The sequence below is a fragment of the Lytechinus variegatus genome, chromosome 1, assembly GCF_018143015.1.
Source record: "Lytechinus variegatus isolate NC3 chromosome 1, Lvar_3.0, whole genome shotgun sequence".
In the NCBI taxonomy this organism is placed as follows: domain Eukaryota; kingdom Metazoa; phylum Echinodermata; class Echinoidea; order Temnopleuroida; family Toxopneustidae; genus Lytechinus; species Lytechinus variegatus.
The window spans coordinates 62599453-62616180 of NC_054740.1; the positions used below are offsets into that span (position 1 = coordinate 62599453).

The window sequence follows — 16728 nt, forward strand, 5'->3', positions numbered from 1 at the left end:
GTGTTATTTTTCTCAATTGAATTATATGGTTATCTTTATAATACGGGAGTTGCGCGGCCCAGACCTCTTTTTGTACACTCCTCCTTTCTTTCCACCTCTCCCTTTTTGTTTCCCCCTTTTTTCTCATTTCTCACTACTTTGAAAAAAAAAATCATCCGGGGACGGTCGTCCACTGCCTATTACCCCCCACCCGTCATCCCCGTTTGACACCGACCCTGATTTGATGTCTTCATGCTTATCTTCACCATCATTAAAATACAGTGACATTTTCTTTTGACGTCGGAGCTGCTCGATTCTCTCAATAACTAAGTTTCTAAAAATAAGTCAACCGTGTGTTTCTCGAAAGATTGTAACCGGTATTTAATTTCCAAATTTATTCATACGATGTTATCTTATCTCTCGTGACTTTTACATGTAACATATCGACAGATCATTATGTTTATTTATCGTTGGATGAAATTAGTGTGGTTTGTAAATAAAACCGTGGTTTTATAACAAAATTAATTCAACTACGATTTTTTTTTCTCAAGATGTTGAAAATTTATGTAACCAAAAGTGATTGATATTATGTGTATATAAAGATAACAATCAAAATGAGTGAGGAAGAAAATAGAGGGGGCGTGGATGGAGAGAGAGAGAGAGAGAGACAGACAGACAGACAGACAGACAGACAGACAGACAGGCAGACCGAGATTACACAGAGAGAGAGAGAGACATACACATACGAACCCTCAAACAAACACGGGGGGGGGGTGAAGTCAGCTGGGGACTGGGGCAATAGTCTGTTCTATTAAAAAAATGCCCCGGAAACTGGGTCACTCCGGGTTGTTCTTACCCAGACGGGGTGTCGTCCATGCTGATTTATTTCCGAATAATTTAGTTCTTTGGATGATTTAATATCGATCATAAGAGTTCATAGTACTTTAGGCCTGTAGCCAGGGCTTTCAATAAGGGGATTCGTTCCCTTCTCTTCCCCTTTTTCTTCTAAACTTTAACTTTTTCTTGTTTTTGGAAATTTTAGGGGACTCGATCGAACCCCGACCCCCCCCCCTCCGGCTACGGGCTCATAATTGTACATAATTATGTCGATGGTACCGTGGCTGACTGGTCTGCCTGACTAGTTTCCCGGGGCAAGACAACTCCATGGGCTAAGTCGCACCTTCACGGGGGGGGGGGGGGCTTCCACAAAAGTTTCCTGTACAATTTGTGCGTGTGTGTCTGCGTAAGTTTGTGGAAAAGCTTAAATGGGGTGAGAAGAAGTGTTATTTCTCTTAAATCATTTTTCTAGCTTTGTGGGGGCTGTTACAGAAATGGTTACTTCATTTAAGTAAATTAAAAAATAATCAACAAAATAATGCAAGGCTTTCCTCTTTTTCTCCTCTTTGCCACCGACTTTTCCTGGATAGGTCAAAATACTTTGAATCGGCGACGCTACATGATCTTAGAGACCGATTTGACATTCTGATATTTTAATGGTATAAAAGGTAAGCATATTACATTAAAGTAATGCTCTTTAACCCAAAGCATTACATAATGTTTGAATGATTTCACAAGAAGTGTATTATTATTATTAAATTAATCTTAGCCCATTTTGATCTCTTGTCAGACAAATCACATGTAAATGTAAAATGATATATTACAGGATAAATAACTTGGTGTTATTGGGTGAAATGGGTGTGGGGTGGGAGAAAGAGATTAACTTAAGTGAAATAGAGAGAGAGAGAGAGAAATGGGAAAGAGGGGGGGGGGGGGGGTCTGCCCTATATATAACACAATCGAGTTGAGAGTTTTTTCTCAAATTTGCTCGTTTTAGACAAAAGCTGGCGCTATTGATATTTACACCATGCATTGATTAATCCTTTTCTTACTTGATTTCGAAAAAAAATATGAATGGTATTTTTTACATCAGTCTACGAAATTATTGCTATAGAACTATTATAGAAATGCTGGCAAAGTGTGTTTCCAAAGGGGGGGGGGGTGGGAATAGTGCAAGAGTAGGATTCGGAAAAATGGTGAACGATGATGTCCAGATATTGGAGGGGGTGGAAGGGCAAAAGCCCCCTATAGGCCATCTATATTTTTTCTGATTACCATTCAGGAGTCGCGATTACTTTTGAAGGGGGGGGGGGGGGGGCTAAAGAAAAAAGTGGACTGACCAGGTAAAAAACACAATCAGTCATGTTTATTATTTTGTACATATTTCTTTTTAGAGTGGGGGGGGGGGGGCTTTAACCCCCAGCTAGGTTTCGCCGCCCCTGTCTTTTTTCATTTACAATTTCGATCAATCTAGTAATTCTATGAGAAACTATGGAATTTATTTATACAATCCCACAATTCGTATAATGATCAGACTTTTTTCAGTATCAATATTTCCTTTGTACAATTATGAGTCTGTGTTTGCAGACTATTTCTTCTTACTACGGTCGACTATTCCCATTCATTAAAAAACCTGGGCACTAGTCTATAACATCAAACTTTTTTTCCAAACAATGTTTACATCCCATCGGCATCAGATATATTACTAACTACGTGAGATTTCTAGTTGTTGCATGAGTATCTCCTGAATCGTTCGCAATGATATAAATAAATCTAAACACACTGAAAAGATAGTTTACTCGTGGACGAACATTGGAGAGGGAACATAACGATAATTCAAATAGACTACGAATATAATTAGCATCGATTGATCGAACGACCACGTTCGCCTGTGCGTGTTTTTGTATACCTGCCAAATGTACACGATCTGTTCGTCTGTAACATGGTCATACCCGCAACTCGGTATTTAGGAACGTTTATTCAAAGGAGAAATTGACCTACAAATGCTACAATTTCCTGTCGAGCCAAGTAAACGTGCCAATTTCAAGTGCAAGTAGAAAACAGGAATGAACCAGCACCATTTGTTTATTACGTGATTATTCCTGTATTCAGCTTCGGTCGTACGATTATTCAATATGATCGACTGATGCTATTAACTGCTCTGCCCGAATGATGCGCGTGTAGATGCGAATGGTGAAAGTCTGTTGATCACTCTGCTCAACCCTGTTGAGGAGGACACGGGAGGCCTGGCCTTGGAACAGACTATATAAAGGTAAGTGTAGATTTACGTAACATTTTAGTATGATATTGTTCTAAATATAAGCCTGAATATGATAACTACACAGTATGGATGCTTTGACAATTCTTTGATCTGAATATTGTTATTATTAACTCTGATTTTATTCTAGCTGAGATGATGACGTGCCTAGCAATTAAGGAATATTTAATTTGAGTTGAAGTTGATCTTCTCAGGACACAAACAATCCTTAGAAATAGAGACAAGATGAAATAAACTCCTACGCGTTACATCTCAACGATCAAGGGCTACAAAAATAAAATGAATTAGATTGGTCTTTTCTGAATGCATGAGCCGCGCCTATTCATGAAAATCACAGTGATGAATATAGGTTTGGCTCCCACGTTGTGGCTTACAATGAACCGACAAAGCCTCAACCCAATAGCAGAAAATATATACGAAATGATTTTGGTTTTTGGTCATGTTATGTAATTTAGTTTCGCACTGTAAAATAATCGTCACCGTCATCATCATCATCATCATCATCATCCTCCTCCTCCTCCTCCACGCACCTTCTCCTCCTCACTCCTCCTCACTCCCACCACCACCACCACAACCTCCATAACGTATATCACATGCACATGGAGTCTTCCGACAAACAGCGGCGACAACAATAACCGTAGTCAAATGAGAGGAAATCATCCTTCCCCAACTGATAAACTACAGGATTAATTGACGCATGATATAGCCATCATTTTTCTTGTGATCTAATGGATTTTGCTGTAAGCAAAAACAACCATAGCTCCAAACAAAAACGTGTGTTCCATGGACTTGACACATTTATAATGTAATGGTACGGGATGAATCCAACATCTGTTGCAATTAGCATTCAAGGTTATGTGGTCTACAGTAGGCCTACACGCGTACATATATAAGTTGTGTCTTATTCGTAGCTGGATTTAGAAAACAAGGAAACTATTCATTGCATCAAGTATTTGGCTTTGATTATACCTAACAATTCAGCAGCTTAGTGAACCAAATAACGGCCAGACGTACGTGACGTATTGGGTAAAATTTCTCCAGATGCGAGCGAGCAAAAATGTGAACATTCTGAATACAAAATTGTTCTAATAGATTTTGATATAATTATTTAGAAACACATGTCATGTATTTCAACCTTTTTTTATTTCCTTTTCTTTCTTTTTCTCCTATTTGGTCGTGATTTTAATTTTTAATTTTCTAATTTTCATTTATTTATTCATTCATTATTATTATTATTTTATTTTTTTATCAATGAATAAATAAATGAATAATTTTTTGGAGGGGGGGGGGGGGCATGCCCACAAGCGCATCTGTACGCCAATCCAAAAATTCATAGTTTAAGAATAGGTGTGTGGTGTGTGTTATTTTTATATCAGAGGTAGTCGGTTTCATGGATTTGGCTACCCATACTACAAGGTGTATTACACTAATAAAAAAATGTTGGTAATTGTTCATTTATCGCTGGCCAAGAACGAACTGTGGTCAAATTCAAAATTATCCAACATATTGGCCCGACTAGATGATGCTTCTACATTTCGACCGATAATTTGCTTATCAGATTGTCAACTATTATTTTCATCGTCGAGAAGTTACACGCTATTATGTTGGTTAATCACTCTTTATTCTGGATTTCACCTAAGCCCGACTTCTAATGAATTTTCGCCAACTGATCTTCCCTAGTTGAAGTGAGTGGAGTATCCCGTGGAGAACACTTCTTTAAAGGGATAGTTTAGTCCCGGGGGCCACTTCCATTCACGAGTGGATACCATGCGCGACCATGGGGTCTCGAAAAGCACCCTAAACACGTAATTTCCATATTCTGAAAATGCACCCCTTAACAAGTATTGGCGTGTGAAACCCTACTAATAACAAGTATTGGAAACAAAACGATACTCTTGGCAAATATTCCCTGAAATGAACCCCTAAACAAGTACAGGAATGTGTTATTGTTAGGGGTCCTTCGGTCTTCAGCTTTACGTTATTTGGTTAAGTACGACCCCACATTGATTTCTACACCTCGCGCAAATCGGACTCTAAACATGAAGTGTTGGGGCAAAAAGGACATCCTTTATAAAACATTTTAATTTTGTTTTATTATCCCGCAAATTCGACCCTAAACACGTAATTTTCCTAGCGAAATAGATACCCTTTTTTCATTATTTTTGTGTTTTTGACACCCTTATCACGTTACGTACGTAACGTGCCCTATCGTGAAAAAGACATCCTTTTTACGTGTTTTTTTGGTCGCGCATGGTATCCACTCGTCAATGTAAGTGGCCCCCGGGAGTTTAGTTTGACATCACGAACATTGAAGATTGAACATTTGCAATCCAATATTGGCTCTGATGGATATGAAAGAGATTTGCAACATTTCGTGACACAGAATAATAAGTTTAGGTTCTGTCGATGAATTGTTGCCAATCTCTCTCGCTCTCGTGGTGGATAGGTCAAGGCCGTATGCTTTGTGTGTATTCGTTTGCTACCAATTGATTTACTGACCGAAGTAAATTACTAGTAATGAACTAGAAAAAAAAGTACAATAGCTGCCATTGCGAAATTGTATCATATTCACGTCAACATGGTCAATGGCCCGAATTCTCAAAGGGTGTGTTACGATATAAATTTAGTTAGCCAATGGGCCAAAGTTAACCCGGGCTAAGTTAGCCACCCTTTGAGAAATCGGGCTCATTAGGGCACGACAAAGACAATAAATACCATATTGTAGGTATATGGTTTCTGATGAATACCATAAATACCATATTGTAGGTATATGGTTTCTGATGATATTGACTTACATTTATGATGCACCGGGGTATGTATGTAACATAATGAAATCAAGCATGGAGGTAAATGAATCAAAACATCTATGTGAGCACATAATCACCTGTTTTAGCATCTCCTACTATGTATCATGTCAAAATTCGGTTAAGAATGACTTTCAGTATTTTGTAAGAACTTATTTTGACAGTTGGGATTAAGGGCCTTTGTTTTAAAAAAATAATAACAATAAATGATAATCTGAATAATAACAAATAATGATAATGATAATAATAATAGTAATAATAATAACAATAATAATGATAATAATAATAATAATAATAATAGTAATAATAATAAAAAGTGGATATTGAACATAATCAGCTTGACTTGGTCAATTCATCTATGTACTTTATGAATTATACGTATATGATAAGATTGGCGTGTTCTCTTTATGCCTAATATAGTGTGAAGTATCATGTAAGTTAATGTGGGGGGTATGATATGAATTTGTGCTGGTATAAACTTATTCACATTAAAATGATCTATGTATCTAGGTATGTATCAGAAATATTATTCGGGTGGGGGAGGGAGAGGGGTAAGACGCATTAAAAAATCAGAAAACAAAATCGGAAAGGAGCAATGCGGCCAAGATCGTCATTGGGGTGCTTTCGTGCACACTATGGAGGATTTTTTTTTTCAACTAAAATGTACGTTTTCAAACGATTTGGATGGCAACTGCCCATGCGCCCGCTGCATACGACCATGCACTGTATATCTACATGTATACCTATTATATATAGCTCGTAGTTTATTCATAAAAATGATTCCACTTATAATTATGTTGTTAAAGTGCTGGCTTTATGTCTCTACGCGGGGACGTGACTCGCTATGGACAAACCCTCGACATCATTCCTCATTTGGCTTCATGTCAAGTTCCTTTGCCTTCATATTTTCACGCATTTCAAGATCGACACTGATCTTGGCTTCCCGCTTTTGAATATCATGACGTCATACCAAAATCGTGACGTCATACCAATGTCAAGCTCTTCGTAATCATATCATGTCAAGCCTCCTGTCATGTGATGGTCACAAGTTACAACATTATTACAACTTGCAATTGGCCTAGTTGTGTTTATACGATGATGTCACCCCGCTCAGCTGCAAATGGCGGGAATGACCGGGACTGGAGGGGGGGGGGGGGGGGGCTTATTATTCATGCCATTCCTAGCATATTCCCAAATATAACCTTATTTATTGTGAATTTCTCTGACAGCCAATGTAACAGTTTGGTTGGGAGACAACCTGCATGGAGCCGTTGTGAGGCAAACTGCAAGGGCCACATACAATTCACACAACTCGTCTAAATCAACAACTTACTGTCATTTTAATCAGGAATCACGAAACGACAAAGGTGCAGCGAATAAGACAGATCGATGGCCGACGAGAGGAAGGAAACGTCGGAGAGCGAAGTCATCGAGGGTATGAACGTCGATGAAGGTGTTGTTGGCGAGGTCTACGGCGAGGAAAAGCAGACACAATGTGGTATTGGGGCATGGCATCCCCGTCGCTTGCAGGTATGAGAAATAGCAATCCATATAGCATTTATCATCATTTTTCTTTAATAATTGATCACTTTATACTTGTCACCGTGAAGGAAACAAAAAAAAATGAAATGAAATTAAAAATAATCACTCGATAATTATGTAAGTGAAAGTTATATAAGTAATAGTCTTCTCATGTTTATTTCTGTTTCAATTATGAAATTACAAAACTAAACAAAATTCAATATTTCACAACCTTACACGCACCGCCCGCCCGGATTGAGAAAATACTCTTATTGCCTTTATGGGTATCGAGTTAACGTATACTCCATCAATAAAACCATATTTATTTAATTTTAATATCATTATTCTATGCATTGCAAATGATTTCAATCATAACAAGCTCTGACCTTCAGTTATTGTAAATTAACTGCAAATGATTTATTTAGAAAGTACTCGAAGTATACATTACAAATATTTGAAAGCCAGGACATTTTCTGTCCTCTTATTTCCGTAAAGAATCCCAATATTTACATATCCACATCCCGTTTCTTTATCTCTTTCTTTTCCTCTTTCTCCCTCTGTATTTATTCATTATCTTCTTTATCTTTTACTTTTTATTTTCTCTGTTTTTGCTTTTTCTTCTCGTTTTCTCATTCTTCTTATTCTTTTCCCTCGTTTTTCTCCTCCTCCTTCATTTTCTCCTTTTTCATAATCATCATCATCATTTTTGTCTTCTCTCATTATTCTTCTTTTTAATTTCATCATTCTTTTCTTTCGTTTCCTCTCTATCTCCCTTCTACTTCTCTCTCTCCCTCTAGTTCTGTAACAGTCCAATCGGCTTCCTGATATGCTTATGCTTCTTCGGTTTCACGCAAGGTATGACGGTCAATGGCATCGTGTACGTGGTAACGACCACACTCGAACGCAGGTTCAACCTCCCGAGCGTCCAGAGCGGCTTCATCTCGAGCTCGTACGACTTCGGTGTCCTACTGGTCGTCGTCTTCGTCACGTACTTCGGAGAGAGGGCTCACAAACCGAGGTGGTTGGGGATAGGAGCTTTGGGGTTCGCGGCAAGCTCGTTCCTGTTTTCCTTGCCACATTTCACGACTGGACGTTACCAGTACCAGGTAATTCCTTTTCGTAGTTTTGTGGGGCCGTGAACCCCAATCCTACTTTCAAATTAAGGCATGAATTTTGTGTATACATAATCGATCAGATTTTTGTTACGACTTCCAACAATTGGTTTGTCGTCGTCGTCGTCTGTATCATCATCATCATCTTCATTAAAATCATCATCATCACCACCACCACCATCACCATCATCATCATTATCATCATCATCTCCACCATCATTATCAATATCATCATCATAATCACCACCACCACCAAGACCATCACCTCAGCCATGATTATGATGACAATGGTCATAACCATCCCACCAGTATCCGTTACCTTCACTTCCATCAGGTTGTGCTAATCAAAACTTTTTTTTCAACCCATGCAGACGGCAGGCATTGACACTTGTTCACTGGATGGCAACGCGACCCTTGATCGGGAGTGTACGGGGAGCTCTGGAGGACTCAGTCACTACATTGGTGTCTTCATCCTCGCCCAACTCCTGCACGGATTCAGTGCATCTGGTATCTACACATTGGGTGTCACCTACATCGATGAGAATGTTGAGACCAAACGCTCACCTCTGTATGTGGGTATGTACGTATAATGGCAAGTGACAGGAAATAACTATTTTATGTATTTCATCACAATGATGACAATGTTGAGAACAAACTGCATTGTCGTTGACGGCAACAAAAGGACATTGGGACACAGGGAGCATTTGCCCTCCCCCAGTGCACTTGCCCTCTCTAATCTTTGAAATATTATGAAAGAAAAACATTTTGGAGTGATTTTTAAAAAGCGAGTTCTTGTCGGCCCTTGCCAACAACATTTTGTTTTGCCCTCCACTTTAAAAATCCTGGTGCCGCCACTGTGTATTGGTAGAGACTAGTGACACCTGTATCAAACTTGAAGAAAATGAATGGGCAGGGAAAGTGCAGGGGGGGGGGGTAAGAACTTTGGTTGAGTTGATCTCATTTTTACACCTGCATGGAAGGTAGGCGATTTATTATTGTGTAATATTATATGGATAGGTTTACACAATGCTTACGCCTGCTATTCTCTTTTGAAAATTCTCTTTAAAAAATATTAATTTTGCACAGGTCTCTTTCAGGGTATGTCAACGCTTGGCCCAGCCTTAGGGTATCTCATCGGGGGACTCTTCTTAAACCACTATACGGACGTAACCATAGATCAAGAAAGGTACGATTATCAAGGTTCTATTAAAGTACATAGTCATACAGTGGATTATATAAAAACATTCCTTGTAATAAACACCCACCAACATAAATGGGTGATGAAACAAGATTGATCTGCATTTTGCTGCACTCAACCCAGGTGGGGTGGGTTCCTCGCAGGATTAATTCCTTGAAAGCACCAAGCGCCTTCAATAGCTTGGGCTAAAGCTGGGGTGATAATTTACACAGTGCCCTCTTTAAACGGTAACTACATGATAGGTAAATGCTCCATATTGTTATCAATGGGTAATAATCATATCCCAGCCCGCTAACTTCTGTTTAGATATGAATATTTAGACATTAAGCTATCGCATTAACATCAACACTTCGTCACCACATTCTATAATTTGATTAAATTATATTTCGTGCAGTAATATGCTGGTTTTTGGAGGAGGTGTAGAAAGGGGGATGGGGGTGTTCAAGTGTCTTGTTCGTTCTCTAATGCAACCTGCTGGTTTTAATGAACATAATACTGATCGTAATAATGATAATTATAGCAATATCAGGGGGAAAGTTGCATAACATGTTACCCGATCCTGTATAGGCCTATCAATACATATTATATTTCACACTTCCTTATTATTATGTTGAGAACCTGACAAGAAGGAAGATGTGTTTTTTTTATTCAAATATTTATTATTCGGCCAGTATTGCAACCCAATATATACGGTTTATGTTGTCTAATGTTCCCAGTCAGCTACAGTGCTCGATCGGATATGCGTTATGTTGACATTTTCATGTAATGGTACTCTCTAATCATGCTAATTATGTAAACGATCTATCTAGTCCCTTATCACGCTAGTTTCGGAGTGATTCTATTAGATCACTCTCTTTAGAGTGAACTGTACATCCTTTTAGATATTTACACGCCAAGATGAGGCAAAATCCTCTCATAAAAGATGGGCTGAAATCGTCTTGCCCCAGAAGAGCAATTAGCTTGTCGAAAAGGTGTTAATATAGAGACAATCCTTCAGCGTGATTTGAAAAAAAAACATACCTAGTAGAACTCCAGACGAACTGCACACATTTCCTTACGAGGGTTAAGCTAGTCTTCATAGCCATTTCGACAGCTCAAACTTGACTCACTTATCAATGACCTTTAAAATAGGTCATATCACTTCCTCATCTTATAGTTGTGAATCATGGATTCGAGAGTTCCCGTTATAGAAATTATTCCTTCACGACCAGTCGGTTCAAATATGAACCTCAGAACTGTTGGTTAAACAAAATTACAAGCAAAGATTTTCTAACCAACGGGCGGACTGCTAGTATATTTTCCATATTTTGTTGGGTTAGTTAAACATTTTTGAGATTGTGTTCAAATTCCATTTTGCTTGAAGGATAATTATTAATGTATTACACATTGGCAAAGGGGCAAACATTGAAATTTGTGGGCTCTTAAACCACTCTTAGACCACTCTTAGACCACTGAATAATGATTATCTATATGTATATATATATAACTTTCTTTATGACCTTTCCAATATCTACTAGACGACTTCCGTTTGCCTTTAGCCATGAGATTATTCAATGATATATTTAATTGGAAGTTCTGGAATGAGATTTTCCCGTAGTGTAAACTTAGAAATTACACACAAAGAGCGGTAGAATGATCATTTGAGCGAACCATCGGGATGTATAAAAATCGGACATGTGCATATATACTGTTTACCCAATGAAACCGATAATCAATGAGTGAAATTTAGGCAGGTGAATTCGTAAACCGCAACTGTGTGGTTATGTTTGTAAAATTTTGTTTTGTCGCATGATTTCTTCTAGTGAATACGATATAACTGATGAAGTGAGAGAAGTGACGAATTTATTATTTGGCCGACGCAAGTGAGCTTTGACCAAAAATGAACGACAACAAACACATACCGCGTATTTCTCTCGAAGACGTTTGCTAATTAAGGAGAACAATAATAAGCCGTTCCCATTAGCACATTTTGCAAGACAAACTTGCAAAAGCAGCAGAGTAGAAAAAAAATCTGAGATAATAGTAATAATAAATAATGATGTAAAGTGCGATTCCGTCTTTCAGAGATCTATACTTTTGTTTGTTTTGATAGCTTAACGATTTCTTCAGACAGTCCTTTATGGGTTGGTGCTTGGTGGCTTGGTTTCATCCTGACAGGATGCATGGCTCTATCGATCGCTCTTCCTTTCCTCATGTTTCCAAGATCTATGCCAGGTAAGCCAAGGCATGGAGGGCATGATAAAGAGAAAGAAAATGACAGATTCTTTTTCCCCGTACCAAGAATCTTGAGTGGTGATATGGGTATGATAGATGATGATAAACAATGGATTTGTATGCCGTTCTTGCATTAACACAAACGAAGGGTGACAAACATAAAATATTGTAATAATGATTGTAGATGGCTATTATTTCGTTTTTTTATTTGTCAATATGTCCTTTATATACAGATTTTTAATTATTTCCCATCAATTTTTTTTTGACTTGATGGAAACAAAAGTAACATCTCTCATTTTAAATTTTAAATTTCACGAATTGAAATGACTGGTAAGTCTTACGCCCTTGCTTTTTTAGTACGATTGCACTATTTGTTTTTAGAATGACCTTCATTTTAGAAATAAACAATTTTCCTTATTTTCAGCGGCCAAAGAGTTAGCTTTGAAGAGAGTATCTCAAACACAGAAAGGTTCTGAGTTTGCTGCACGGGCGGGCTACGGAAACGCTTTGAAAGATTTCCCCAAAGCCAGCTTAAACCTGATTAAAAACATCCCTTTCATGTGTGTGAACGGAGCTGCCATCACCGAGTGGTTTATCATATCATCCCTTGCGACATTTGGACCGAAGTTTATGGAAACGCAATTCAACATTCCTGCAAGTGATGCAGCATTAAAAACAGGTTAGCTTTTAAGCATTTTTTAATTTCTTCTTCTTCTTCATCATCATCATCATCATCTTCTTCTTCTCCTCCTCCTTGTCACCGACGATCGTGGTGATGCTTCAATATTTAAACGAAATGTTGAATAGTCTCGGTTTTTTCTGCTTGGATATGAAAAAGAGGTTTTGTTTATAAATTTGCTTAAAAAGATCACCATATTTTGCTTGTATAGGCATTCTAGAATTGGTTTTGGGAGTTATTTTTCTATGAAAAGAAACTCTAGTTAGGGCATTTGATGCAGCAGTTTGTCTGTTTTTTTTTTGTTCATACAGGTTTTCTTGTGATCCCTGCCAGTCTCTGCGGTGCCTTAGTCGGTGGCTGGATTGTGACCTTCTTTAACTTCCAATATCGTGGAATGATTCGTTTCTGTCTGGGTAGTCTTTTATTTGGCTTCTGTATGCTGCCAGCATTCTCCATACAATGTCCCAATGTGCCTTTTGCCGGAGTGTCCGTTGCATATTCAAACACGTGAGTACCAGAGGCCCGGGGGGCCACTTCCATTCACGAGTGGATACCATGCGCGACCATGGGGCCTCGAAAAGCACCCTAAACACGTAATTTCCATTTTCTGAAAATGCACCCCCTTAACAAGTATTGGCGTGTGAAACCCTACCCTTAACAAGTATTGGAAACAAAACGATACTCTTGGCAAATATTCCCTGAAATGAACCCCAATAAACAAGTACAGGAATGTTTTATTGTTACGGGTATTTCGGTCGTCGGCTTTACCTTATTTTGTTTAGTACGACCCCACCTTCTGACCTTCTACACTTCGCTCAAATCGGACTCTAAACACGAAGTTTTGGGGCAAAAAGGACATCCTTTATAAAAAAAAATTAATTTTGTTTTATCATCCCCGCATATTCGACCCTAAACACGTAATTTTCCTAGAGAAATAGATACCCTTTTTTCATTATTTTTGTGTTTTTGACACCCTTATCACGTTACGTACGTAACGTGCCCTATCGTGAAAAAGACATCCTTTTTACGTGTTTTTTGGTCGCGCATGGTATCCACTCGCCAATGTAAGTGGCCCCCCCCCCCCCGGGACCAGAGGACATATGAACCGTCTGCGTTTCGCCTCTAGAAATCTTGATAGAAGACTTTACTTTTTTTAAGTGCTCTTGATTGATGATTTGATACAGGATCAATAATAGGAGGAGCTATTATTATTACCCGGCTAAGCTTAGGCTACCTATTCAGGTGCACACAGCTTTTTTACCGGTACCCATCTACCTTATGATCAAAGAAATATAACATACCAGTCGCATTTTGTAGAGAAAGGTATTAATACCTCCAAATTTTGTTAATTCTTCTCTTCCATTTTTTTACCGTTTAGAGGAAATATTGAAAGAGATGGAACGTTAGACAGCAATCTGACCGCATCTTGCAATACGGGATGCGGCTGCTCCACTACATACGATCCAGTGTGCGGGACTGATGGTATCTTGTACTACTCAGCATGCTTCGCAGGTTGCTTAGAAACTGGGGAGATAAACGGAGTGGAAAAGGTATTTCATTATCCCATTTCGAAAGAACGTTCTCGTAAACAGAAAGTTCTTATACCTTCGACATGTACATGTATAATATCTGCATGAAGGTATTGATTACTTGGTTAACCAGCATGATAATTCTTGTCGGCTTTCTATAAAAGACCTGGCCGTGGATATATTCAACTATTTATTTTTATGGCAGATGAGCTTTTCTATTCAGGATTTGTCAACATATATTTTCTTATGGTTATCTTGTTACTGCTATCTTTCTTGCAGCGTTATTTATTTCGTATTTATCTAACATCCTTTGTGTAATTGCAATGGATACTCGAAAATTATATTTTTGACTCATTAACACTATTATAATGGACATGCTTATAAAATAACCTGGAGCCAATATTACCTTGTTTATTTTTACTTCATGATTTTATTTTTTCTGTGTGTATGAAACAGATGTATACCAACTGCACATGTATTGGTAACTCGACTATTGACCCGGAGGTGCTTGGAGGCTCGGCAGAGCTAGGTCGCTGTCCCCAATCGTGTTCGAAAGAAACTCTGTATATCTTTCTTACATTTCTTCAGCTTTTAGGCACCTTTTTAGCCTTGGTCCCGTCCACCATGGCCTCAATAAGGTATGTTTTTGATAAATTTTGTGCTGTTATCAAGTTAGAGCTAACATTAACTGACATCACCGACATATTGATTTTTTTTGTGTGAATGACAGATAAATTTGATAATTTTGTATCGTAATAGGATCATCATTTTATTAGTGATAAGTGATCTTAAAATGCCCGTCATTACTGTGTCATTAATATTATATTTATTATCATTGTTGTCATTATTGATATTATTATTATCACTATTTTCAAAGATGCCATTTTTTATTATTATTGTTATTCTTATTATTATTGTTTGTGTTGTCACCATAATCAATAAGAAAATTACTCGCAAAATCTTACACTTCTATTTGTTATTCTGACCTTTTAGATGTGTTTCACACGATCAGCGTTCGTTTGCACTTGGTATTCAATCACTTTGCTTCAGAGCTTTCGGTAAGTTGTTTAATATCATATCATAAGAAGCAATAGAAATCATACGTTCTGATTACATAGAGATATTTGTTATATAAATTCGTGTGTTTGATTATAAATACATGCAAATTGATTCCTTGTTGTTCTTTATTCCTTAATTCCTTATCTCAAAATGAGCAATGATATATTTCATCCAACAATCTATATTTTATGAATAAACGAAACGAACAAATGTAGCAATATGAATTATGTAAAAAAAAGAAATGTAGGTTAACTTTATGATTCTTGGTGATCTAGTTGGTTTGACGATAGAACTCATTTCATAAGAATTACTTCCCGTCTCTTTCGTCCAGGAACAATTCCCGGTCCTGTTGTGTTTGGCGCCCTCATCGACCGAGTTTGTGTATTGTGGCAAGACTCCTGTGACGGCTCGGCCTGCTTAATTTACGACAACAAACAATTCGGACTGACGGCACTGTTGCTCTGTATGATGCTGAGACTGTTATCCATTTTCTTCTTTATAGGAGCGCTAGCGTTTTATAAACCAAGTAGCAATGAAAGGATAAGTGTGGTAGATGTGGATCAAAATGCAAGAGAGTCAGTTCATAAAGATGATACTGCGTGATAATAGCTTTGAATGAGCATCTTCAAAAATAGTATTTTGTTACGAATCTGTATCAAGTATTTATATTTCTAAATTTGAAATAATACACAATGACCAGCATGCTTTTCAGTTGAATTTTTTCAAACGACTATCTTTGACCATTTTCTTCTTATTTTCGTTGAGTCTCATCCGCAGGAAACGAAAAACGTGAAGGGTTAAAAACAGGATGAAAACAAAAGTGTGCAAAATCAACGAATAATGTATTTCTCTCAATATTCTTTGTCTTCGATTTCTGACTTCTTCCACTTTTGAATATTGGGACCAAGTGATGCTTTTGGCCCCAGTGACATTATTCTTTTTGAGACTTTTCTATGCAAACTTATTGGTAGGAGTGGAATGAGGCTGAAAGAGAATCGTATGAAAATCGATTCGACTTTAAATCTTTTCAGTTTAAGTCGACTAACGAAAAGTTGTCTGTCAACATGGCGAGATAATTATTAAGCCAAGTCGACATAATCATAAAAACAGGTTGTATGTCGACATGGTCAGATAGATTATCTCGCCAATTCGACAAATGAAAAATCTATACATGGTGTGATCATTATCACGCATTAATAGTGTAGATAGTAAATGACGAGATTTAGTTTTATATCAACACCATGCAGGTACCTTATCCCGTAATTGAAAACGAATCTTGGCCGATGCAGCGTGGCTAGTGATATACCAACAGCCATTGGCGCGCGGTGTGCACTTCTGGATATAAAATTAAATCTCGCCTTTAATTGCTTATTATGTCAACATGGCGAGTTCATATATCTTGCCACTTTGACATACAACCTTTCATAAGTCGACTAGATGGAATAATGTAACTCGCCATGTTGACAAAAAACTTTTATGTCGAACTGGCAAGATAATTATTTCGCCATCATGATGTCG

At 37.8% G+C, this 16728-nt stretch overlaps 1 protein-coding gene across 2 annotated transcripts; it reads left to right on the forward strand.

Moving 5' to 3' along the window:
- The first annotated feature begins 2716 nt into the window (after window positions 1–2716).
- Window positions 2717–16307, forward strand: LOC121419169 (solute carrier organic anion transporter family member 4A1-like). Of its 2 annotated transcripts, none has more exons than XM_041613510.1 (12): window positions 2717–3088; window positions 7128–7428; window positions 8217–8525; window positions 8903–9107; window positions 9618–9717; window positions 11822–11943; window positions 12368–12622; window positions 12934–13129; window positions 14001–14172; window positions 14608–14789; window positions 15145–15209; window positions 15542–16307. In XM_041613510.1, exons 2-12 carry the CDS (start codon window positions 7288–7290, stop codon window positions 15811–15813), a joined length of 2019 nt encoding a protein of 672 aa, XP_041469444.1. In that variant the 5' UTR covers window positions 2717–3088; window positions 7128–7287; the 3' UTR covers window positions 15814–16307. The 2 variants fall into 2 exon arrangements, with proteins under 2 accessions (XP_041469444.1, XP_041469453.1); XM_041613519.1 differs by having other exon boundaries at window positions 7247–7428.
- The last annotated feature ends 421 nt before the right edge of the window (window positions 16308–16728 follow it).